General features: G+C 38.9%; 1 protein-coding gene across 2 annotated transcripts in view; it reads left to right on the top strand.

Annotated features, from left to right (window-relative positions):
* Positions 1-23,630, top strand: part of uacab (uveal autoantigen with coiled-coil domains and ankyrin repeats b) — a 65,742-nt gene extending 42,112 nt beyond the window's left edge. For both annotated transcript variants that reach the window (XM_048184487.1, XM_048184488.1), the window contains 17 exons: positions 386-474; positions 1,055-1,119; positions 3,983-4,040; positions 4,456-4,526; positions 4,725-4,831; positions 5,386-5,567; positions 6,599-6,636; positions 9,685-9,738; positions 9,942-10,049; positions 10,244-10,276; positions 10,519-10,611; positions 10,725-10,755; positions 10,956-11,005; positions 12,301-14,979; positions 15,074-15,226; positions 21,201-21,266; positions 21,543-23,630. In XM_048184487.1, coding sequence (XP_048040444.1) covers positions 386-474; positions 1,055-1,119; positions 3,983-4,040; positions 4,456-4,526; positions 4,725-4,831; positions 5,386-5,567; positions 6,599-6,636; positions 9,685-9,738; positions 9,942-10,049; positions 10,244-10,276; positions 10,519-10,611; positions 10,725-10,755; positions 10,956-11,005; positions 12,301-14,979; positions 15,074-15,226; positions 21,201-21,266; positions 21,543-21,614 — 3,949 coding nt within the window. In that variant the 3' untranslated portion in view covers positions 21,615-23,630. The remainder of the gene's footprint in view (positions 1-385; positions 475-1,054; positions 1,120-3,982; positions 4,041-4,455; positions 4,527-4,724; positions 4,832-5,385; positions 5,568-6,598; positions 6,637-9,684; positions 9,739-9,941; positions 10,050-10,243; positions 10,277-10,518; positions 10,612-10,724; positions 10,756-10,955; positions 11,006-12,300; positions 14,980-15,073; positions 15,227-21,200; positions 21,267-21,542) is intronic.
* Positions 23,631-25,016: the final 1,386 nt, after the last annotated feature.

Raw genomic sequence — 25,016 nt, 5'->3', positions numbered from 1 at the left:
CATGTCTCAGAGGACATTCACCTCTTTTAACTGAGCTCAAGTTTTTATGTATCTGAATTTTTTTAATTTTTTTTTTATCCTGAATCTTGCATGAATGTGAATAAGTTAAATATGAACATTATCTTGCATCTAAAGCAGTTATAGGCACTTTAAGCTACACGGCCAGCATTACGATAATGAAAATATATTTATATGAGATATGTATGAATAAAAAGTATGCTTATGTAATGTAAAGTGAAAAGTTTTGCGTGCAGATGCATTTAAGGGAAGAGTGAGTGGTAGTCCTTTCCTCCTCTACAATGCAGATGATGGTGGTAAGAGCAGGCATCCATTTTCAGCATGCACTTATCAATTATTCTCTATCCCTCTCTTTATTTTTCTCCAGGTTCCATCTGGCTGCCTCTAGGGGACATCTCGACTGCCTGAATCTCATTCTTAATCATGGTGTGGATATCACAGCCACGGATGCCACAGGTGAGGATGTTGCTCTAGATGAGCGTGCTCTGCTAGCTTGTGAGTTGGGTTACCAGAGAACACGCATAATGATCAAACATTTTAGAACCATTTTGTGTAAAAGTTTAAATTCTCTTAAAGGGTTAGTTCACCCAAAAATGTTGTTCCAACCCAACAAGACTTTCATTCATCTTGACTTGAAACCTGAAAGATTTTTGTCCCTTCATTGAAAGTCTGTTCCACCAAAACGTTGACACTTTAAAAAGTTTATGAAGAGATTGTAATAGTTTAAAAAAAAATCTTTATGTTTCTAATATGAACACAAGACTAATGAGTTTGGAACGATATGAGAGTGAGAGTTTTCATTTTTTGGTGAATCATTTTTTTAAATGTAAATGGTGAGAGAACCAGAGAGTGAAGAATTGTCATAAATATGTCATTATCAACTGATGTCTATAGAAGAACTGTTTTATGTGAAATGGGTGTTTTTGTTATCTCGCTGTTGACATCGGTCTATACAAGCAGACTGGTTAAGATTTGTTCATCTGAAACACTTTTGTTACCTAATGGCTCCTATTGATTTGTTGTTTTGTTCCTGTAGGAAAAAATGCCTTACACCTGGCAGCCAGAAATGCCCAGTCACTGTGCGTGCAGAAACTACTCCAGGTAAAACTGTTTTTCACAGTCAACACAGTTGAAAGTAGAGATTTTTTTTTTTCTTTTAGGCCACACAATTTCTGCTCTATTGTATCCTCTTTTTGATGTGGAAAAGTATTGAATCATATTTTTGAAGTGTAGATATGGGGTTTTCTGAGGTCTGTAATGATGAGATGAACGTCAGAAAGGATTATGTACAGTCTCCATTGTGGGGCTGCGCCAATACAAATGTTTATCAATGTGTATATCAAGTTGTTTTTCTTGCTATATTGTCATTGTTAGTTATTTATAATTATATTTGCATGATTTGCTATGACTTGAATCGTTCTCTGAAGTTCAATCAATGAAGCACTTTCTGTATGAGATATTTTTTAGTGCAGTCAAAGCTGTACTTTTGAGATGCAGTACTGATCAAAAGTAAATCAAGAGGAATAATCTTTCTGATACTGTTACGTTGCAGCGTGTTGAATCATGTTGGGGTTGGTAAATCTTGAAAAGTCTTTTATGCTCACCAAGGCTGCATTTATTTGATGATAAATGCAGTAAAAAATATTTTTTGTGAAATATTAATACAATTTAAAATAACTGTTTTAATATATTTTAAAATATAATTTATTTCTATGATGGCAAAGCTGAATCTTTCTGCAGCCTTTACTCCAGTCTTCAGTGTCACATGCCTTTACTCTCACTTCTGATCAATTAAAGGGTTAGTTCACCCCAAAATAAAATTTCTGTAATTAATTACTCAGCCTTGTGCCGTTCCAAACCCATAAGACCTTCTTTTATCTTTGTAACGCAAATTAAGATATTTTTGATGAAATGCAAGAGTTTTTTTATCCCCCATATATCCAATTACCGCCATTCAAGGTCCAGAAAGGTAGTAAAGACATTGTTAAAATAGTCAATGTGACTACAGTGGTTCAACCTTCATGTTATTAAGCGACGAGAATACTTTTTGTGTGCTAAAACAAAAATACTGACTTCATTCAACAGTTTCTTCTCTACACTGTCATTCTGTTACGCAGTTGATGCAGTGCAGCACTTCCGCGTTTACGTTCGAACGGTGGCTCGGTATTGGCCGACGCTGTTCACCAGAGCACCTCGACGCATGCGTGTGATGCTCATGCAGGAGCCGGCCAATAATGAGCTAGTGTTCGGATGTAAACATGGAAGTCCTGAACTGCAGCAGCAGACTGACAGGTTAGAGAAGCAATTGTTGAATGAAGTTTGTTTTTGTGCACAAAACATATTCTCGTTGCTTTATAAAATTAAGGTTGAACCACTGCAGTCACATTGACTATTTTAACAATGTCTTTTCTACCTTTCTGGGCCTTGAAAGTGGTAATTAAATTGCCATCTATGGAGGAGTCAGAGAGCTCTTGGATTTCATCAAAAATATCTTAATTTGTGTTCTGAAGATGAACAAAGGTCTTATGGGTTTGGAATGGCACGAGGGTGAGTAATAAATGACAGAAATTTCATTTTTGGATGATCTAACCCTTTAAAAAAATATTTATTTAAAACGGTCATGAGCTGCTTTGTTTTTTTTGTTTGTATGATTTTTATATGATCAAATTATTTAGAAATAAATAGCAGTTTTCCTACCCTGATTTTAGCCCTCTGATTTTAACGCTCTGTTTGAAGGGGCGTGACTGCTGTGAGACTTCAGTGTAAATGCCCACTGCTGTGATTGGCTCGCATCTTTGTATATGAAATTGTTTGCAAACATTTATTGCTATTGGCAAGCTTTCTCCAGCCCACTGGCTCATAAAGAGTAACTGCTTATTTCATAGACTAATAAACTTAACCGGACATCATGATTATGAGAAAATGATGCTGTTTGAAGTCAAATTGGGCAAAGCTTGTTTACAGATACAGTTTATTTTGAATCACTTAGTCCACAAACATATTTTGCAAGAGGGTGAAACTGTCTTTGTGTGATCGTGAATGATGGTGATCAAGATAATTAAGATAGGAAGTGATTCCTGTCACTTGCTTGTTGACAACTCTAACAAATCACTGTGACAAAGACACTATTGTTGGTGTTAATTACTTGTACCACAGGGAGCAAAATCAGAAAAGTCTGACTAGACTAATTATGTAAAAATGAGTCTTCTTATATAAAAGTTTGTTTAATGCTTGTTTTTGAAATCACTGGTGCAACCCGTTCAGTTGGCAGCTAATATAAAGCGTAATCCACCATAGCGCTCTGCCAGTGTTCTGACTGCGGACAACATTGAGTGACTGGATGAGAGTATTTTCCGGGTGTCTGAAGTGTTGACAGGCTGCCCGTACTGTATCCTGCAGTCTATATTTCTAATGCCGTCATCATGTGCAATCTGAGCCTGGCTTCTAGAGCCCATCAGATAGGGTTACCCAGGACACAGTTAGCCAGCAGGACCATGTGACCTTGCTACTGGTTTTGGAGGCTGTTGCTAGAGTATAAGTGGTTTTTATAGTGACTGAAGTCAGAGGAGTTGTTTTGTTAGAGGTAGCAAAAAGCAGTAGAGAAAGTATTGGACTTGAGAAAGTAGGACAGAGAGTGCAATATGGAGAGTAAAAAAGATTTTAGAAACGAGGGCACAGAGTGGAGGGATACAGACCACTGAGGCTAGTATCTTAGCAACACTCTCCTTTGCTTGACCTGGTTTCACTTCTCGGGTTCAGAATCATTTCAAAGATTCAAACTAGAGTCTCACACACCTGTGTTGTTCTGGTCCGTTCTTCATTTTTGTTCATATTTTTAGGAGAAATCAGTCATCAGGGATGTTTTTGAAAGTTTAATCTCATCCTCTGACCTTTTAAATCTTAATATCTGTAAAGTGTTGAATGGCCTGACAGTACTGTGTCTGACTGGTGTTTTGTGTTTCAGCACAATTGCCCAGTGGGAAATGTGGACCTGCAGGGAAGAACAGCCTTGCATGACGCTGGTAAGCAAAAAGATTTTGTATATTTTGAGGTTTTGGTGGAATTTAACTCTCTATTTGACCTGACTTGTGGTTTTCCCGCTCCCTCCATTTTCCTTGCGTTTCCATTCCTCCTTTTTACTGCCTCCTACAACGAGTAGAGAAGCAGAGGATGGAGGCAAGGGATGAACGTTTAAATGGGATTCTTTTAGGCAGCAGCAGTCGAAATCAAAAAGATGTAGTTCATGAAATTATTTTCCTTCCCTCAGAAGGCTTTCATGTGAGATTTAGAGCTCTTGCTCAGTGCCCAGTGGAGGGTTTGAATTTTATTCATATATTTTTAGTATTATTTTTTGAGCGTGATGTCAGATAAGTCTACTGAATCTAATTTGAATGCTTGGGGGAAATGTTTAGGAATATTATTATTGTTTTTTTCCAGTTATGGCCGGCTGCTCCTCCAGCGTGAAGCTGCTCTGTGACAGCGGGGCATCAGTTAATGCCAGCGACTTTGTGAGTTAATATATGTGGCTTGAGGAATATTTAATATCCTGATAACGATTTTATATTGTCTCATTCTTTTTACCTGGACAAATGTTCTGTATTTTTTTTATTTCCCCTCAGATGTACTTTCTCCTCAAATGTTCTCTCTGAGATTTTTTTCTGTTTGAGTTTATGCAAATGTGTGCTTTTATATGTGTGTGTTTGTAGGATGGTCGGACCCCATTGGTGCTTGCCACTCAAATGTGTCATCCACACATCTGTCAGCTGCTGTTGGAAAGAGGAAGTGACATCACAGTCAGAGACAAACAGAATAAGTAAGTAACACATTCATTTCTCAGTTATTGGTCTTTGTTGGCTCTTTTCTTGTTTTTCTTGCCATGCATGCTTTATTCAGATATTGAATTCTCTGACTTCTCTTTAGCTTTATCTACCTTATTTTCAATGCAGGAGCTGGTACAGCCATTTTTAAAATTGAATGTGCAAGTCTTCTGGTGTCAGCTGCTACCAGTTATTTCAGCTGTTCAAAAACAGTCTGTCATGCTGATTTTTATCATATTATTTTAATTTATTATCGTAATCATAAACACATTGGTTTGTAGCACAAGCGGTTTTACCGTTTACTGCACCTTGCTCTTCCTTTAGTTATTTACAGTACCTATAGCGGCTAATGAATCTGAAGTCTCACACATTCACAGGAAATCGCTACCTTTTGCATTGACAAAACATGGTGAATGGAGGGACATTCATTTTTTTTTTGTAGTGTTCTTGGCTCAATGGTTTAGAAAAATCACAGATGCACGTTTGAATGTAGTATTTTGCTGTCATTGTTAGTACTATTAAAGATGTGCTTATGTCTTTGTTCACACAGAACAGCGTTGATTTTGGGCTGTGAATATGCGTGTAAGGATGCTGTGGACGTTTTGTTGAAACATGGCGCTGACGTCACTGCTGTGGATGGTTTCGGACATGACAGTTATCACTATGCACGACTCAGCAAAAACCAAGAGCTTGTCTCTCTTGTCAAGAGTTACCTGGACAGTGCCACAAAAGGTTTTGTTATGCTTCCTGTTTTTATGATATCTCTCTCTCCCATATGTCTACAATGTTAGAGCTGTAGAGCGGTGCTTAAAATCATAAATTGAAAGGAATTAAAATGTACCTCGAATTGGCCAAACACTATTCAAATTTACTAGCATGACATAAACTGAATTGGAAAATGTTGGTAAATGCATGAACAAGAGCAATGTGGTTTACCAGACAAAGACATAGAACAAACTCTAGGCCAAATATTGTATTAATATTAGCCATATTGCAATAGTGACCATTAACCGTGTCCAGAGATTGTAAAGTTTGAATGGATGCAAGACTTTATGGTTGGTTGCATTTCATTATTTGCATCAGAATAGATAGTAGTCTGCAATCTAAAATGCTGGACAGTCAGTGATGTAATTGAGAGAAAGCACAAAAGGTTGTCCTTCATTGCAGATTCACGGAGGGAGAACCTTTTGGATGATGTGTCCAGAATAAGCATTCTAAAAGGAACAAACAGAGCGAAAAGAAGTGATATGCCAAGCAATTTGTGATGATATTTGAACAGTCGACCACTGTTATTATTGTAACAAGATGTACCTATATCACCTCATTACTTCTATTGTTCCATTCCATTATCCTTTGCATTTATTTTCCAGTATGTGAATGCTTTTTCACATGTTTGAAACTTTTCACTGAGGCTAATGAAAATGTTTGCCATTCTTATTGTAAATCGGTTGAATGCAATTTGAGTTTTTAAATTCTTTTCCCCCCCTGCAGTTCACATTACTTTGTTGCATCATTTTTTTATGTGAATAGACCTTTATCAGATAGTAAGGTTATAGATATCAAAGCCCCAAGAGCTTATGACACACACTCCTTAAAGAGTGTAGAGCAGTGTCTTTTCAGCTTCATATTTCTGAGTGAAAGAAAGAACTACTCATATATTCCATAGCTCATGAAGGGGGAAAAAAACATCTCAATCCTCCTATTTTTTTTATTTTGGTTGTTCCATGTATTGCTAATTAATGTTTACCTGTTTGTATTCACAGCAAAAGAAGCTGCCAAGATGGAACAGAAAAAGAGACAGGTATGCACAGCATTTCAGCCAGTTTTATTCGTAGCATCTCCCTGTGGATGAGAGTTTAAAGAAACGGACAGACTGAACTCAATCACAGCAAGGTTAAACCTTCCCCTTGCTGATTAACTTTTGTTAGTGTCTCAGTTTTATAACTGACTCACAATTGAACTGATATATTTTCCCCACACATACTGCACAGAGAAAGGCTGCCTTCATTCTCATTGTAATTTCACTGGAGGTTTCTAAAGCAATGAGACTGGAATCATACAAATGAGATTTATGATTAATGAGCAGAGAGATTCTTTGTTTCTCATTTCAGCAGTTGTGCATCTATCATATTAAATGGAAAATACATTATTTCAGGCTTATCACATACCAAGTCTCCCAATATCTTGATGCACTAATCTGACCCCACCTGCATTAGCAACTGCAGTGCTGTAGCAGTTTTTAAACACTACTGCCACCCAGTGTTCAATGAAAGTAATGCAAAATTCATTTTTCTCTAAAACCATATCCAGCAATTTTTATAATTCAACCACTTTTCACTGATGTAAACTGGGTCTGCACAAAACAGAATTAATTTGTTAAATGCCTTAAAGGCATTAAATGTGCTGCAAAAAAGGTCAAGCTGTAATTATCATGAATCATGGTAGAAATACAGATGCTGGTCATATAATTAGAATATCATCAAAATGTTGATTTATTTTTTCAGATAACTCCCCCAGTCGTTTTTTGGCAAAAGCAGATAACTCCACATTTCATGTTTCATAGTTAAACAAAACCCAAGTAATTGCATTTAAAACACACTCAAACACACGTGCACACACACACACACAAACAGATCGGCACACAAGCACGCACACACGCACGCTCTCTCACACACACAAGCAAAAGGACAACCAATTTTTCAGCATGTAAGTTGTGTATGGTGTACAAGGACTTAGAGGAGTCGAAATTATAAATCCTCGATCACTTTTAGTCAGCTTTGACAAAACTTCCCTCAGCTAACGCGTCTTTTTGAAGTGACTAGAAGCCTTGTCACCTGACCTGAATACTGTGCGCTGATTCGCTAAAACGGACTTATCGGTTTCTGTACACAAACAACAAGGGCGCTTGTTGGCTTCTGCTGTAAAACGTGAACTTGCGATGCCTGACAGTGGACAAAACCGGCTTTTTTTTTTTTTTAAATGCCGTTTATCGTTTTTTGCAAATGAACTCTTCATATTATATTCATTCATTACACACAGACTGATATATTTCAAATGTTTATTTCTTTTAATTTTGATGATTATAACTGACAACTAAGGAAAATCCCAAATTCAGTATCTCAGAAAATGAGAATATTGTGAAAAGGTTCAATATTGAAGACACCTGGTGCCACACTCTAATCAGCTAATTGACTCAAAACACCTGCAAAGGCCTTTAAATGATCTCTCAGTCTAGTTCTGTAGGCTACACAATCATGGGGAAGACTGCTGACTTGAAAGTTGTCCAAATGACGACCATTGACACCTTGCACAAGGAGGGCAAGACACAAAAGGTCATTGCAAAAGAGGCTGGCTGTTCACAGAACTCTGTGTCCAAGCACATTAATAGAGAGGCGTAGGGAAGGAAAAGATGTGGTAGAAAAGTGTACAAGCAATAGGGATAACCGCACCCTGGAGAGGATTGTAAAACAAAACCCATTCAAAAATGTGGGGGAGATTCACAAAGAGTGGACTGCAGCTGGAGTCAGTGCTTCAAGAACCACTACGCACAGACGTATGCAAGACATGGGTTTCAGCTGTCGCATTCCTTGTGTCAAGCCACTCTTGAACAACAGACAGCGTCAGAAGCGTCTCGCCTGGGCTAAAGACAAAAAGGACTGGACTGCTGCTGAGTGGTCCAAAGTTATGTTCTCTGATGAAAGTAAATTTTGCATTTCCTTTGGAAATCAGGGTCCCAGAGTCTGGAGGAAGAGAGGAGAGGCACACAATCCACGTTGCTTGAGGTCCAGTGTAAAGTTTCCACAGTCAGTGATGGTTTGGGGTGCCATGTCATCTGCCGGTGTTGGTCCACTGTGTTTTCTGAGGTCCAAGGTCAACGCAGCTGTATACAGGAAGTTTTAGAGCACTTCATGCTTCCTGCTGCTGACCAACTTTATGGAGATGCAGATTTCATTTTCCAACAGGACTTGGCACCTGCACACAGTGCTAAAGCTACCAGTACCTGGTTTAAGGACCATGGTATTCCTGTTCTTAATTAGCCAGCAAACTCACCTGACCTTAACCCCATAGAAAATCTATGGGGTATTGTGAAGAGGAATATGCGATATGCCAAACCCAACAATGCAGAAGAGCTGAAGGCCACTATCAGAGCAACCTGGGCTCTCATAACACCTGAGCAGTGCCACAAACTGATCAACTCCATGCCACGCTGCATTTCTGCAGTAATTCAGGCAAAAGGAGACCCAACTAAGTATTGAGTGCTGTACATGCTCATACTTTTCATGTTCATACTTTTCAGTTGGACAAGATTTCTAAAACTCCTTTCTTTGTATTGGTCTTAAATAATATTCTAATTTTCTGAGATACTGAATTTGGGATTTTCCTTAGTTGTCAGTTATAATCATCAAAATTAAAAGAAATAAACATTTGAAATATATCAGTCAGTGTGTAATGAATGAATATAATATACAAGTTCCACTTTTTGAATGGAATTAGTGAAATAAATCTACTTTTTGATGGTATTCTAATTATATGACCAGCACCTGTAAACTGCAGCCTCTTGTTTCTAATTGGGATTTGTAAGAAGTGTATGAAAGTATATGCTATTTCTCAACCCACAGCACAGTTTTGAATAATCTAAATAATCATATTCTCTAGTGTATAGAAATAATATTAGCCTATCTGTTAGGACTGAAATAACAATACATTTTATTGTTGCAAGTGGCATTTCTCAGATTCATAACCACTCCACTGATTTACAAAGATACCAAGGACTCTGAAATTATATTAGTAATCCTGGCCATTTTTGTTGGATTTATCATTTTATTCTGATATTTATTGTCTGTGTCAGTTGCAGTCTGTGGAGATGGCCTCTGAAACCTCTAACCATGAGAAGATCATACAGGTGAGGGCCATTCAACTCCATGATTGTTGCCAGTAAATTGTTTGTCTTTTTAATGTTAGTATTAGACCTGGACTCATACTGGGTCTTATTCTGTTCCATTTACATGTTCATTTACATACTGTTTTTTACATGCGTAAAAGATCTGTACATTTAATACACATGAGTGGGCATGTAGTGACTGTGCCTGTAATTGTGTTTTCTAGGACCTGGAGAAAAAGAATGAGAGCCAACAGGAGTCTCTAAAGAAGTTCCACCAGGAACAGAGGACGCTGCTGGATAAAGTTAACATGCTTCAGCAGCAGCTCAGCCAGGTGTTCCTTCACTCTTTTCATAATTGGCCAATTTATTTGCACAGGTGTTTTCAGCACTGCACTAAATTCAAACCAAAATACTCATCTGTATTTACCTGAGCAGGCAGTTGTGTAGTTATTTTGCAATAGTTCTGCAGACATCTTGTGTAATGTAAGTTTTTTTCTATCTCTCTTTCTGTCCATTCCTTTTTCAGGAAAAGTCAACAGTGGAGGACATTCACAAGGAGGTAATTTATGTGTTGTCCTGGAAGAGACTTTCTTCTGTCCTAGTATCATTTTCTGTTCTCATTTTCATGAGAATAGACAATGACACTGTCCACTGTCCTTCTTTTTCTTCCCATTGCTATCATAGTTTTGGTGGAGGTTTATTTGAGGGTTTTTTTTTTTTTTTTTTTTTTTTTGGTTTGGTTTTTTAAGCGTGGGTGTGAGTTGCTGTTGAATATGCATGTGTATCTGTTTTGTACACCAGAGAGAACAGCTGAAGCTTATACTTTCTGCCAAAGAGAAGGATGAAGGAGTGCGGGCCTTAGAGACTGTGAGAGTCCAGCAGCGAAGCCATTTGGTCAGTGAAAATCTTTGCAAAATGCTCAAGTACTGCTGCTTTTTAACTCCAGATCCAGATACTCATGATTAAAGTTTGATGAAATGATGAATAAATCTGTTTTTATTTTACAGGGAGATTACCCTGGCCAGTCTGTGATCAAAGGTGATTTTGTCTTTTAAAATCTGAATCTTTAGACTGTGATTAAGTACAGTGCCATCCTTATATTAGAGACATCGATATAAACTGTGCTGATGTTGAGATAATGTTGATTGTAGGGATGTTTAAAATTTCATATTTCTGTAAGTACAGTCATGTGTGTTTTTTTTTTTTTTTTTTTTTCATTCTGGGTTCTTTTTCTGCAGGAAAAGACAATGTACTAGTTCGACAGTCACACAGCTTGGACTCTGCTCAGGTGAATTTAGATTTCTTTAAAAACTTTTCTAAAGAAGCCAAAAACGAATTATATTTTATGTATCATTTACTTGGTGTAAACCAACTTTAAAACATGCCACCTGGGAGGAACTTGAAAACGAGAGTCTTTAAGGGAACAGTTGTGGAGTGACCACAGAAGTATGAGAGGATTGATGTCTGAGGGAATTTACTGTTACGTTTTTATCTGTACTTAAAAGAAAATTCTGTGTGATGTACATGTTAAAGTCTATTGTTAAAGTCCTGCCATATACTGTCTGTTACTAGAGAAGATCATTTTTTTTTATACAAACAGAGGTCATTTACAAAAATGCACTTAAGTGTCTTTATGTGCTGCAATTTAACAAGCAAAGGACTTTTTAAAAAAATTTAGGTGTTCAAATGAAACTATTCATTTGAATTCAAAATTCAGTTGCTGACCTTATTCCAACCCCTGTCAATCAGTAATTAAATGTCCAAAATGCCTAAATGTGCGTGTAATATATATTAAATATTGTCCATGAGTATATATATTTTAATAATTAAGAGGGTTACAATTAATTTGCTGATTTTGCTCATGGAGTTCAACAACAGCATCAGACTTCAAGTGCAAATGCTTAAATGTAAAATCAAGAAATGATTCTAAAGGTTTGCTGAGCATGCACAAGGTTCCCAAGGTTTGGAAATTTTGCTTCTTTTTTTCCTACTTATGTTCAGTAATGCAGCGAGCAGACTGTCTATGTCAGCGGTGTTAAGCTTAGGAGAGGCAGTGGCAGTCAGATAAGTTGCTCTCTCTCGTTTCATTTCAGAACCTCCATAGCCTGCAGTGTCAGACAGGTTTATGATTTATTAGCTCTATTCTCTGGAGGGACATAATATACCTGGGTTCAGCTTTTGGGCAGATGTGGTGGATGCAATTTTGTTGTCACATTAGCACCGGAGATGACTTTACTCCTCACCTATGTTAGAGGTCACTGCACACTTTAAAAATATGCTAAAATGCACCTGTTAAAGTAGGATCAGATGTCTGACTTGGGATGTGGCCTAGATAAAGTTTTCTTTAAAAGTTTTAAGTCCTTGTATGAACCCATGTGAGGAAAAAGGAAACCTTTTTACAGACTAGATTTATTTTCCCTAATATCTTGTGACTGTGCCTGTCTAATGAGAAAAAAGAAAGCTGTGAAAAATAAAAATGGTAGGCTCTTTCCAGGCTTTTCCACTTTGGCAGAGTAACTATCCACTCAATATTCTGGCAGAATGTTTATGTGATTAATAATTCTCACTTGTGTTTGAATTCAGATCTTGCAGCCTACAGGACCATCTCGATCTGTGTCTCGACCTTTGGAGCTGTCACGGCCGGTGGCTGGTGTTCCTGACACACTTCATCAAGAGCTTGACTCTGTCCGCAGACAGCAAGAGGCTGCACAAGAGGAGGTGGGCCACCTCAAAAAGGCTCTAGCGTGCAAGTCCCAGGAGTGCGAGGAGCTGACCAAGAAGTGTGAGACCATCAAACGCGAGTCAGACCAGCAGGTACGTGAGCTGGAGGAAGCCATGGGAGATGTGCAGAAGCGAATGATGGAGTCTGAGTCAAAGGTGAAACAACTTCAGGCTCATGTGGTGGCGGTAAAGGACCATCTCAATAACCAAGTTGTTGATGACCTCAAAGCACAGCTGAATGATATGAAGGCAAAGTATGAGGGAGCTTCTGCTGAGGTTGGACGGGTCAGGAACCATTTGAAGCAGAGTGAGAAAGCATTGGAGGAGTATAAAAAAAGTGAAGGACTTCTGGCTGTGGAAGTTGAGAGGCTCACTGCAGAGCTGAGTGCAATGCAAGAGGACCATAAAGACATGGAGGAAATTTTCTTAAACATGGAGGGTCAAGTGAAGACTGCAGAGGTCAGGTTGACGTCAATGGTTCCAGGAGAAAAGTTTGACAACATGAAGAACCTCCTCACCAATGCTGTGGATGAGAAGGAGCTACAGTTGGCTGAGTTAAGGGAAGATTATGACCGTGTACTGGAGGAAGTGGCTGAGCTCCACCGTGCGATGGACGACCGACAAACTGTCCCCCTGCAAGAGCACGAACGAGTCCGGGCTGCTCTGGAGGAGCAAAGCTCAAACTTGAAGAAGAAACTTGCTGATGTCACTGCAAAGTGTCAGTCATTAATTTGTGAAGTGGAGGAGGGTGAGGATGAGAGAGAACTGCTTAAAGAGGAGCTGCAGGAACTCAGCAACAATCTGAAGACCAAGTTTGTGAGTTTAGAAAACCACGAGGAGGTGAAGAGGTCTATGGGACTTGCTGTGGAGGAGTTGAGGGTTAGGTTGGCAGAGGAGATGGAGAAGAGAAAACATGCTGAGGAGCAGATACAGAGGCTGCAGGAGGAGAAGACCTCTCTCTGTGAGAACATTACCAACCTGAAGAGCATGTACATCCCCTGTGAACGTTATGAGAGTGAGATGGCTGCACTAACAGAACGCAACACAGAACTGGAAGGAGATCTTAACAGTCTTCGGGATAAATACCAGGAGAAAGTCAATGAACTTGAGATTTTGGCAGCTGAAAAAGCAACACTGAAGAAGAGCTTTGACATTGAGTTTGTCACAAAGAAGGAGTATGAGAGAGTGCGGATGGAGTTAGATGAGGCTTTGGAGAAGGCAAAGATTGAAATCGCAAAGTTGGAGGATGATTGTAAAGTTCGGGGCGAGGAGTTACAGAAGGCGAAAGAAGGAAATGCTATGTTGAAAGAAGAGTTTGAGAATGTGCAGGCCAAGTTAGAAAATGATTATATCAGCCTTGTGGAACATGAGGTATTCAAAAGTACAATGAGTGAAGCTTTATCAGAAGCAGAGGGACGAGCTAGAGATGCCAACTCAAAGTACCAGTGTGCTCAAGAGAGTGCATCAAAGCTACACGAGGAAATCGAAGCACAGAAGAAAGAGTTGGATACTATTCAAGAGGCATTGCAGTTGAAGTTTGTGCCATTGACTGCTGTGGAGGAAAAAGAGATTTATTTCAACACCACTTTGAAGGACTTGGCAGATAAACTTGCTGAAGTGAAGGAGATCTACAATAATGAAAAGACCAAAGGGGAAAGCCAAAGACTAGAGAATGAAAAATTGAAAGAAGACATGGCGTCTCTGCAGCAGAAACTTCAGATGGGGCTTTTGTCCAGCGAGAAGTACAAAGAAGTGGAGGACCGCTGCAAGGGCCAGGTGGAGGATCTGAGTCTGAAGTTGGTGGAGCTAGAGCAGCAATATAAAGAGGTTACAATCCAGCGGGCCGAACTAGAGGAGCAAAACGCATTGTGCAACTCTGAGATCCAGAGTCTCCAGAAGAAACTAAACAGCGAGTATATCCATCTGGAGCAGTTTGAGGCCATGCAGAGCTCTCTGAGTGGGAGCCTGCAGGAAGCACAGAAGGAGTGCAAGTGCTTACATGAAGCTCATAAACTGGAAGTCCAGCGTGTTCAAGAACTAGAAAAACAACTCCAGAGTCAGAGCTGTGACGAGACCCAGTATAGCCAAGTTAAAGAAGCTCTGGAGCGTGAGGTCAACAAGCTTCGCTTGGCACTGCGGGAGGAGGAAGAAACCAGTGCGCAGAGGGCTGAGGACGTAGCCACTCTGCAGACTGAGCTCCTCAGGGCCACGCACGCTCTCGATGACCTCCGCAGCTATGAAGAGCAGGTGACCGAGCTCAGAGCTGAAAAGCACAAGCTGGAGGAGAAGGTGTGTGAACTTGGCGATCGGCTGTCAGGACTGGATGAGCAATATGAGGATCTGCACAGGGAAACAACCGAGGCCAGGGAAGGTGAAAAGAGGGCTAGAGCAGAAACTGAGGCCCTGCAGATAAAGAGCGCCTCCATTGAGAAGGAGATCAGAGATCTGAAAGAGAGATATGAGGAATCACTCAGCACCATTGGAGAACTACAGAAGAGGATTCAAGCATCCTCGGAGCAGACTGAGCTTAAAGACAAAAGGGTGAGAAGGTTATACTAATTTGTTATGTGGAACTGCTTTTTCGGTAAGTGCCTGATATTTTGTCTGATTATAAGCAAGGTGTTCTCTGTTTCAGATCACAGAACTGTTGGCAGATGTTGAAAGGCTGAAACAGGCTCTGAATGGCTTATCCCAGCTGGCTTATGCTGGCAACACGCCCAACAAGAGACAGACTCAACACATTGACACACTCCAAGCCCAGGTCAAGAGCCTTCAGCAGCAGCTGGCTGTGAGTAGCTCTGTTTGTATGCACATACCGGTGGATTTGTTTATAATTGCCCACAAATATGACATGCCATCGACCTTGGACTAAAAAAATACACCCACTGACTTACTGACTTACTTGCTTTTATAATAGATTCTAGAGCCTTCTATTCTATGGGGAAAAAAACAAAACAAAACTGGGACTGATAGATGATGGAATGGACTGAGGGAGCGATTTCTTTCTCAGGTTATTTCAGCAGTAACAGGATAATATTAATAGGGCTGGACGATTATGGCCTAAAATCAAAACCTCGATTAATTGAACATTTTACCTCGATTACGACTGATGAACGATTATTTTATTTGTTTGGGTTTTTTGTGCCCTCATAGTTCACTGACAAGGTTTGTACTATAAATATGATTGACTATTAAAGGTGGGATATTTTTTCCTATTGAAAGAGTGATCTGACATAACAGCTCACTATCAGCAGTTATTTTATCTATGGTTCGTAACATTTCTTAAAGATTTTTGCTTGTTGTAAATCAGATACAGATAAATCAGCACAGTACCAGTAATGAGAGCGATTGGATGTGTGAATTAATCATACCATCTCTCTATTAATTGTGAAGCTGTGGGTTGTAAATGGTTCCTTCAAAAGTAGAAAATTTTTTTTTGAGTTTCTAAGCTACTTTAGTGATAAATCACAGGACAGCGCTGACAACTAGATTTTGCGATCCTCTCTGTGCGCACGATCTTCAAAGCTACTGTTTGTCTGAGTGTTCATGCCACAATGCAACTGTGCGAGCATGATAGCTCGAAATAGTATACATCCAATCGTCTAAAAATGCTTGAATGTCCAAACTGGCAAACCTTAAAGGTCCCGTTCTTCGTGATCCCATGTTTCAAACTTTAGTTAGTGTGTAATGTTGTTGTTAGAGTATAAATAAAATCTGTAAAATTTTAAAGCTCAAAGTTCAATGCCAAGGAAGATATTTTATTTAACAGAAGTCGCCTACATCGAACGGCCAGTTTGGACTACATCCCTCTACTTCCTTCTTTAATGACGTCAATAAAACAGTTTTTTGACTAACCTCCGCCCACAGGAATACACAAGAGTTGCGTTTGTAGAGTGTGTTTGTCGCCATGTCGTCGAAACGCTGTTATTTTCATCCCGCAGTCCAATCACCGGGTCTGATTCCGGCTCAAATTGATAGGGTAAAATTAAAGACATGTTTACAATAACACTGAGCGCGTGCATCTCCACGTTATGGTAAGAGGCGTGACCTTTCCGGGCACGGTGCGCTCAGAGCTGTCGAATCACAACACAGGAACCGCTGGCACAATCAGAACTCGTTACGTATTTCTGAAGGAGGGACTTCATAGAACAAGGAAGTCATCAGCCCGTTTTTATGACAGTGGAAACAGCGGTATACAGATAAGTAAATGATGTGAAAAATACTGTTTTTTTTTTTTTTTTTTTTTTTACACGCGAAACATGAACACGTTATATTGCACACTATAAACACAATCAAAGCTTCAAAAAACCACGAAAAACGGGACCTTTAAAACAAATACAACTGACAAAGTTTAGTGAAGACGCAAGGCATACCACTCGCGCGCCAACACTATGTGTTGAACCGGCGTTCACCTCCGTGTTGCTTTTATTAAGGAGTCTTAACCATATTAAGGAGTCAAATACAAGACTGACCATCCATATTCTATTGCTGTGTGAACATAGCCTTGGCAACCTCTGGTGCTCAGGTACAAGCAGCTGCCTTGTTAGTTTGTAAAAATAGCGAAAAGTACGAATTCAGAGGAGCATAAAAAGGTTCAAGGTTGTTTCATTTATATAGCACATTTAAAAACAGCAAACATGGCTGACCAAAGTGCTGAACAATAAGGCGAAGGAAAAAAGAAAAGAAAAAAGAAAATACAAAGTGATACATACATTCACACAATATACTCATACTGAATTAAAAGCTAAAGAAAAAAAGTAAGTTTTAAGAGAAGATTTAAAAATAGTTATAGACTGTGCCGATCTGATATGGGCTGGTAGACTGTTCCACAGCCTGGGGCCAGCGATAGCAAAGGCTCTATCACCTCTCTGCTTTAATCGCGATCTGGGGACACAGAGAACTCTCTCTTATCACCAGATCTCAGATTTCGAGTGGGATTGTAGGGGTGGAGTAGCTCAGACAGATAGCTTGGTGACTGGTTATTTAGGGATTTAAAAACAAAAAGAAGAATTTTAAATTCAATTCTAAAATGTACAGGTAACCAGTGCAATGATTTTAAAATTGGGGTAACATGATCAAATTTGCGTTTTCTTTTGAGAAAGTTTGCAGCAGCATTTTGCACTAGTTGAAGACGGGCAATAGAGGATTTGGACATACCATAATAAAGAGAATTGCAGTAATCCAAGCGAGATGTAATAAGCACATGGATCGCAATCTCTAAGGTTTTTCGGAGAGTGAGGATCTAATCTTAGAGAGGAGACGTAGCTGACAAAAACAAGAACTAATTACAGAGTTTATTTGTTTTTCAAATGAGAAGTTCTGGTCCCAAAAAACACCTAAGTTTTTAATGCAGGATGAGGCAAAAGGAGTAAGGTAGTCCAGGTCGATGTTTTTGATCCCAGAGCTATGGTGGGGGCCAAAGACTATAACCTCGGTTTTAGATTCATTCACAAACAAAAAATTTTGAGAGAACCACAATTTCACTTCATCTAGGCATACAAAAAGAGATTTCAGAGCAGCATTTGAGTTACGTTTCAGGGGTAAATAGATTTGGGTATCATCTCCATACACCATGTTTTCTGAAGATGGAGCCCAGAGGAAGTAAATACAGAGAAAAGAGAATAGGTGCAAGAATTGAACCCTGCGGTACTCCACAAGAGACTTGAGTAGTTGATGAAGAGAAGTTACCTAATCTAACAGAGAAGCTTCTATTCATCAAATAAGATTTAAACCAACTGAGGACAGTTCCCTGAATGCCCACAGAACTTTCCAGACGGGGACAGGAGAATATTATGATCAACTGTATCAAAAGCCGAGGTTAGGTCTAAGAGTATCAAGATCACAGATTCACCAGAGTCAGTCGCTTACAGTATATCATTAAAAACCCGTAATGAAGCCGACTCTGTGCTGTGTAAAGGCTTAAAACCAGATTGGAAAGTTTCAAAAATGTGATTAGAGCTAAGAAAAGACTGCAGCTGAATAAAAACAGTTTTTTCCAAAGCTTTAGTAAGAAAAGGAAGAGTCGAAAATGATTGAAATCACTATCATCAAGTGAAGGTTTCATGAGAAGAGGTGTGACAGTAGCTTCTTTAAGGCTATCAGTGATAGTCCCTGCACAAAAACATTTGTTCAGAAAAGACACAAGACATGGCCCAACTATATCGAAAATTTGTTTAAATAAACGAGGAGGGAGAATATCATTAGGACAAAAGGTAGGTTTAAAATGATCGATAATTTCTCTGAAAAAAATGCGGGTGGATTTCAGCTGTGGCGTGTAATGCAGTCACTCCTACTAGCCACTTTGGCGGGTTGAATTTTATATACAATATATACATTTTTCAATTGTAATCTTTTAAAAAGGCATCTGAAAGAATAAACTAAGTGTCAAAAATATTGATCCTGAAATATCTGAAACGCTTCCAATACTCATTTTCCGCTGAATAGATACATGATACCAGCTGCGCTTTCTCACTCTCTCGTGTCTACGATAGCGAGTTGACACACGAACCTGCCTCCCTTTACTCACTCCTTTTATTTGCTCTGGTTGTTGGTATTACAGGGCTTGCTTGGGATTGCGCATCATTTTACACATTCCCACAGATTTTGTGCTCACACCCAAAGTGCGCGCACATAAAGCCACCTCTCAGTACTAAATTGAGTGTTTTTCCGCTGCTTATTGTGCTTAAACAGTCAAATACAAACAAAATAATGTCAAAATGCCTGTCTTGGTGAATATTGGTGAATATAACGCAGTCAGTGAATGTAAACAGTTGAGAAAGAAAACGCATGTGTAACAGTATAATGGATCTGTGCGTCAGGTCTTAAAGTGACAGCAGCTTAATATACCTGCTGCCAAATTATGAGATAATATTAGACCCCTTCATAAATATGATCAAAGATGACTCTAAAAATAAATCTGCATTGTTTATCCTTTTGATCTTTAATTCATAAAATTAGCAAAAATCTAACCTTTCATTGAAGGAAAAGAATTGAAAGTGGGGGGGAAATAACATTAAGAAATAAATGTTTTTCTCCAAAACACATTGCCCACAATTATTAGCACCCCTAGAATTTTTTATGAGTAAAATATCTCTGAAGTATATTCCCATTCATATTTAAAAATTTTTAGCTCACCGGGGTGATCATGAACATGAAATTGGCCAGCCATGACTTCCTGTTCCACAGGAGTATAAACATGAGGAAACACAAAGGCCAAATTCCCTTAATCATTCATCACAATGAGAAAAAACAAAGAATATAGTTCTGATGTGTAGCAAATGATTGTCGAGCTTCACAAAATAGAAAGTGGCTGTAAGAAAATAGCTGAAGCATTGAAAATCCCCATTTCCACCATCAGGGCAATAATTGAGAAGTTCAAATTAACTAAAGATGTTACAAATCTGACTGAAAGAGGATGTGTGTCTAAATCGTCCTAATGTGTGGTGAGGAGGAAAGTTTGAGTGGCCAAAGACTCTCCAAGGATCACAGCTGGAGAATTGCAGAGATTAGTTGAGTCTTGAGTCTCAGAAAGCCTAAAAAAAAAAATTATCAAAAGCACCTACATCCCCACAAGTTGTTCGGGAGGGTTTCAAGAAAAATCCTCTGCTCTCATCCAGAAACAATCTCCAGCATATTCAGTTGTCAGACAAGACTGGAACTTCAAATGGGACCGGCTTCTATGGTCAGGTGAAACTAAAACAAGAGCTTCTTGGCAGCAAACCCACCAGATGGTTTTGGTGCACACATGGATAAAAAGTGCCCCATGTCCATGGTTAAATATACTGCTGGATCTTTAATGTTGTGGGCCTATTTTTGTGCTGGAGGTCCTGGACAGCTTGTTCAGATACATGGTATCATGGATTCTATCAAATACCAACAGATAAAAAATCAAAACCTGACCACTTCTGCTAGAAATCTTATAATGGGCTGTGGTTGGATCATCCGTCGGGACAATGATCCAAAACAAACATCAAAACCAGCACAAAAATGGGTCATTGAGCACAAAATGAAGCTTCTGCCATGGTCTTCCCAGTTCCCTGACCTGAACCCTAAAGAAATGAGTGGAGTGAACTGAAGAGAAGAAGCACCAGCATGGAGCTGGAATCTGAAGGTTCTGAAGAGATTCTGTATGGAGGAATTGTCTCTGATCTCTTCTCAGGTGTTCTCCAAACTCATCAGGCATTATAGAAGAAGACTCAGAGCTGTTATCTTGGCAAAAGGAGGTTGCAAAAAGAATTGAATAAAAGGGTGCTAATAATTGTGGGCAACGTGTTTTGGAGAAAAACATTTATTTCATAATGTTATTTCCCCCCCACTTTCAATTCTTTTCCTTCAATGAAAGGTTCGATTTTTGCTAATTTTATAAATTAAAGATCAAAAGGATAAACAATGCAGATTTATTTTTAGAGTCATCTTTGATCATATTTATGAAGGGGTCTAATAATTCTGGCCACAACTGTAAATAAAGTTGTTTTTATTGAATTGGCTCTTACAGTACGAATAAATACAGAAAAGAATACATTAATGAAAAATTTGGTGAAAAAAGATTCCCAACCCCTGATGTAGGTTTAGATGAAACCAATGTGTCCCACCCCCTTCTTTACTTTCATGTTGTTTATGAATATATGCATCAGTTGTGTAGTATTTTGTGTTACTGAGGGTGCATTGTGTTTACAAACTCGACCATCTAACCTTGCAAGACCTTATTATATGAAGCTTGTAAAACACTGCCTGAAATGTCTCATCTTTTTCCATCTAAACAGGATGCTGAGAGGCAACATAGAGAAGTGGTTTCAATTTATCGAACTCATCTTCTCAGTGCAGCACAGGTAATTGTGTATAAATGTGTGTTGAGTGTGAAGGTTTTTTTTTTTTTTTTTTTTTTTTGCAGTAGCATTTCCTTTTATTTTGCTCATTTAACAAGGCCATTCATCATGACCTCTTGGGTCATAAATGACATGCAGAGATCAACAGTACTGTTATAATAAGAAGTTCAGAAGTTCATAATAATGTTACAGTGTACAGGTCACCACCGCCTGTAGTTGCAATTCTGAAGATGGATTTGAATGGATTTGACTGAATACCGGTCTCTTGTTTTCTTTCAGGGTCACATGGATGAAGATGTCCAAGCTGCCTTACTGCAGATCATTCGAATGAGACAAGGTTTTGTGTGTTGAACTCAACACACTGAGACCACACTGACTCCAATTCATCATTCACACAGTAACCTCCCATTCAGCTCAGTGCGGTTTGATACTGCTCTGGTGTACTTCACTCAAAGTCACGTTTTGTAACATTTGATATGTTCTGATTAGGTTCGGTGTTGTGTGTAGCTACTAACAGTATGAATTTAAGTATCTGTAATATAGATGTGCCTAGTGACAATACTAAATATAGCACTAGGGATATCTAAACTCATCCAAAAACACATAAATCATAAACATGAGAGGCAATGGATAATGATTTAATCTTAACGAAGCATATTGGCTTAACTAAGAGAGTCTCATGTACCTCCTTATTTCATGTTGAAATAACCTAACTACAGTTTAAAGAAGAACATTCCCTCCCTCCTCTCTTATAGCCTCGATCTAAGCTACGTGTGTGGTTTATTAATGAGAAACGCATCCCTTTAGAGAGATTTTAACATGCTGTTCTCAGTCCAGCACTACTGTGTCCTCTTCAGTGGTTAAAGTAATGACCTGGTTAGGGCAAACAGATCTTTCAACACTAGGGAAATTAGCTTTAAGGCTTGAGTGGAGTGGTGGGCACTGAGGCAGTTCCTGGGCCGTCTATGTTTTATGAAATGCCAGTGGCATAGTGGTTGAATATCATGCAGTCCTGCACAGTGATATTATTACATTTTATCACATGTAAGCTTATGCTCATACAGTATAGAGTAAGAGCATAATTGCACAGCTCTGATACCACAGTAAACATCATTTGTACACTTGTTTTGGACTCCAAAGATCAGAGCACATCACTGCAGCTTCATCTTACACATATGTTTTGCAGTTTTGCCCGGGGCCCATGTCCATACACTGGATCATTGTTTCAAATGCGGGTGGTGTATTTGAGTCAGTGAGTGTCTATTGGGTTGGGTGATATAGGATGGAGTAGTTCTTTTAGTAAAGTGTTAATGTAAAATTGCTTTGCTTCTGCAGTGACAACAGCAGACCACGTCTCATAAATGATTGTATGAGGAAAACGTTTAACACTGAGGACTTTCATAACACTCTATCCTTCATGTTTCTGTATCCTGGCTGATATCGCCATCTAGTGGTGTGACTTGGCTGGCCAAGTTTGATGTGTGCTTTTGTGTAGGAGATTGTGATGCATTTAGGAATTCTCCCTTTTGATGCTTCCCAAATCTGATATATCACCTTTTACATGGCTTTGTACTACTTTTGATTAATGAACACCATGTTTGTGGTATCTATTACAGAATTCAGCAGGACTGGAATGGAAAGGCACAATAATCTGTTCAGGTTTCAGAACATGACTGTATACTGACATACTTTATATTTTGTGGATCTTTTTTTTTTTTTTTTTTTTTTTTTTTTTTTCATCTAAACTGTCACCAAGTCAAATTATCCTTTGAGTTTCCAATCAGATACTCTAAAATGAATTAGAGTTCCTAACCATGGCTTTCCAGGATTGATTTAATTTATTTTAAAAACACCACTGTTGTACCATTTAGTTTGATTGGAATTAACGGATGCTATTGGTTTTCTCTGTTGGGAATGACTAATTGTAATGGTTTCATTATTTATTAGTATTACATTCTAACTGTGCTCTTATGGTTATCAGTTAGTCTGTGCGCTTCCTTCATAGACATTTTCTCTCCTTTTTTTTTCTTTTTGTTTTGCAAAATTTTGAGTCTAACATCAATAAAAGTGCCTATTTTAGACTAAACTGACTGTGTGCAAATGAAAAAGATTAATCCCAGTTGTCTCAGAGTGTCTTGAAGTGAACCTTGCCTTTGGCAGGCCTTTCCAGCCCCTCTCACTCTTCTTGAAGTGAACACACATGTTGTTACTTTAAATCCAATCAGATCAAGATTGAGAGCTTTTTTTCCTCATGTGGTTTGCATTGATTTGTACCTTAGCATTTAACTTACCTTTGAAACAAAATGAGGTTTACAAATACAAAGGAAAGAATATTTTTCTTTCAATAAAGGTCATTGTTTTGTTTTTTTTGTTTTGTTTTTTTGTGTTATATTAAGGTCAGTAAAAATTGTAACACTCCAACAGAATCAATGTTGTGTTCCCCTTCATTTTGTCATTTGTATTTCCAGTAAAGATGCTAAAGGTCATTTTCTAAAGCTCCAAACTCATACCACATCTAATTAATTTAACATTTTTGTATATTTGATAGCTTAAACGATTCTCTCCCCCTTCATTTGCAAGGTCTTGTTTTTATGAGTCTGTTATTTGTGGCCTGCCCTGCATAAGCTGTTCTCAGCAATTATGGCAAATACAATTCAATCTGTTTGGAGCTTTCCCTTTAATCTCATTTCCAGGACCATAAGCAGAACCAGACATCCTCCCATCACTCCCTTCTCTTTCCCTTTCTCTCCACCATTAATCATGTCCATAAGGATCACAGTGTAACCCTGTCGTTTAGCTGGCCCCCTGGTAGGTAGATTGGGAGCAGGGGGGCTCAACCCTTTTCATGTTGCTTTAATGTGGTTAGTTGTTCACATGGTAGTTGGTGTGTCGTGATTCAAGCTTGCTTTTACCAACATATAGAGCCCTCCAGTGTCATATGAATGATTTGCTCCCTTTTTATCTTTCTTGCATGCCTATTTTTTTCTGTTTTGATAGCTGACGTCTTTTTACCTTCTCTTTTTAATAGTTTATTAACAAATGCAGATGTGAATATCTCTTTCTTGTTTCTTTCTCCCTCTTGTCAATCATGGGTCTCCCATACTACTGTAGGTTGTGCTGGCTGTGCTTTCTGCGATATACCTTTAAACGAATGTCATGGGAAAACCCCATCTTTTCTCATTAGCCACCCTGGATCGGTCACCTCTGCTCACCCCTTTAATGTTTTTGAGGAGGTCCGTGCACTTTGTTGCCTCAGTGAAGTTCATTTATAGGATAACAGGGCTCTGGAGGACACATGGGGCTGATTTCGACTAGATGGATTCAACATGTCTCCTGCCCAGCTCTCCTCTGATCCTTGCCATGTGATCCATACCTCCCTGACCTCATCATCCATCATCTAACACCTGGGATGAGGGGGAAAAATGGTTGAAAAAATATGAGACCGTTTTATTTTGTAGGATTTATTGGTTGGCCACGGGAGAGTCCCGCTACCACCGCCAGGCCGCGGCTCTCTCTCTGTCCATGGATGGGTTTTTATGCATGAGGGAAGACCGTAGGGTTGTGTTCTGCACATTTTGGCCTCCAAATTTTCCTTCTGAACAAGTTTTACCTCCATAAAAGGAGGTTTGAGTAGATCACACTGGTACAAAAACTTGATACTGTTGAGCACATTTCAAACAGACTCTTAAACCTCAAGGTAATTGTGCTGGGGTGTTATACTCGAAAGTTGAAATTTAAAACTGCACATTTAAA

This window comes from Megalobrama amblycephala, linkage group LG3 (assembly GCF_018812025.1).
Source record: "Megalobrama amblycephala isolate DHTTF-2021 linkage group LG3, ASM1881202v1, whole genome shotgun sequence".
NCBI classification, from domain to species: domain Eukaryota; kingdom Metazoa; phylum Chordata; class Actinopteri; order Cypriniformes; family Xenocyprididae; genus Megalobrama; species Megalobrama amblycephala.
Note: the sequence above shows the minus strand (reverse complement) of the source record. Positions and strands in the feature narration are given on the sequence as shown.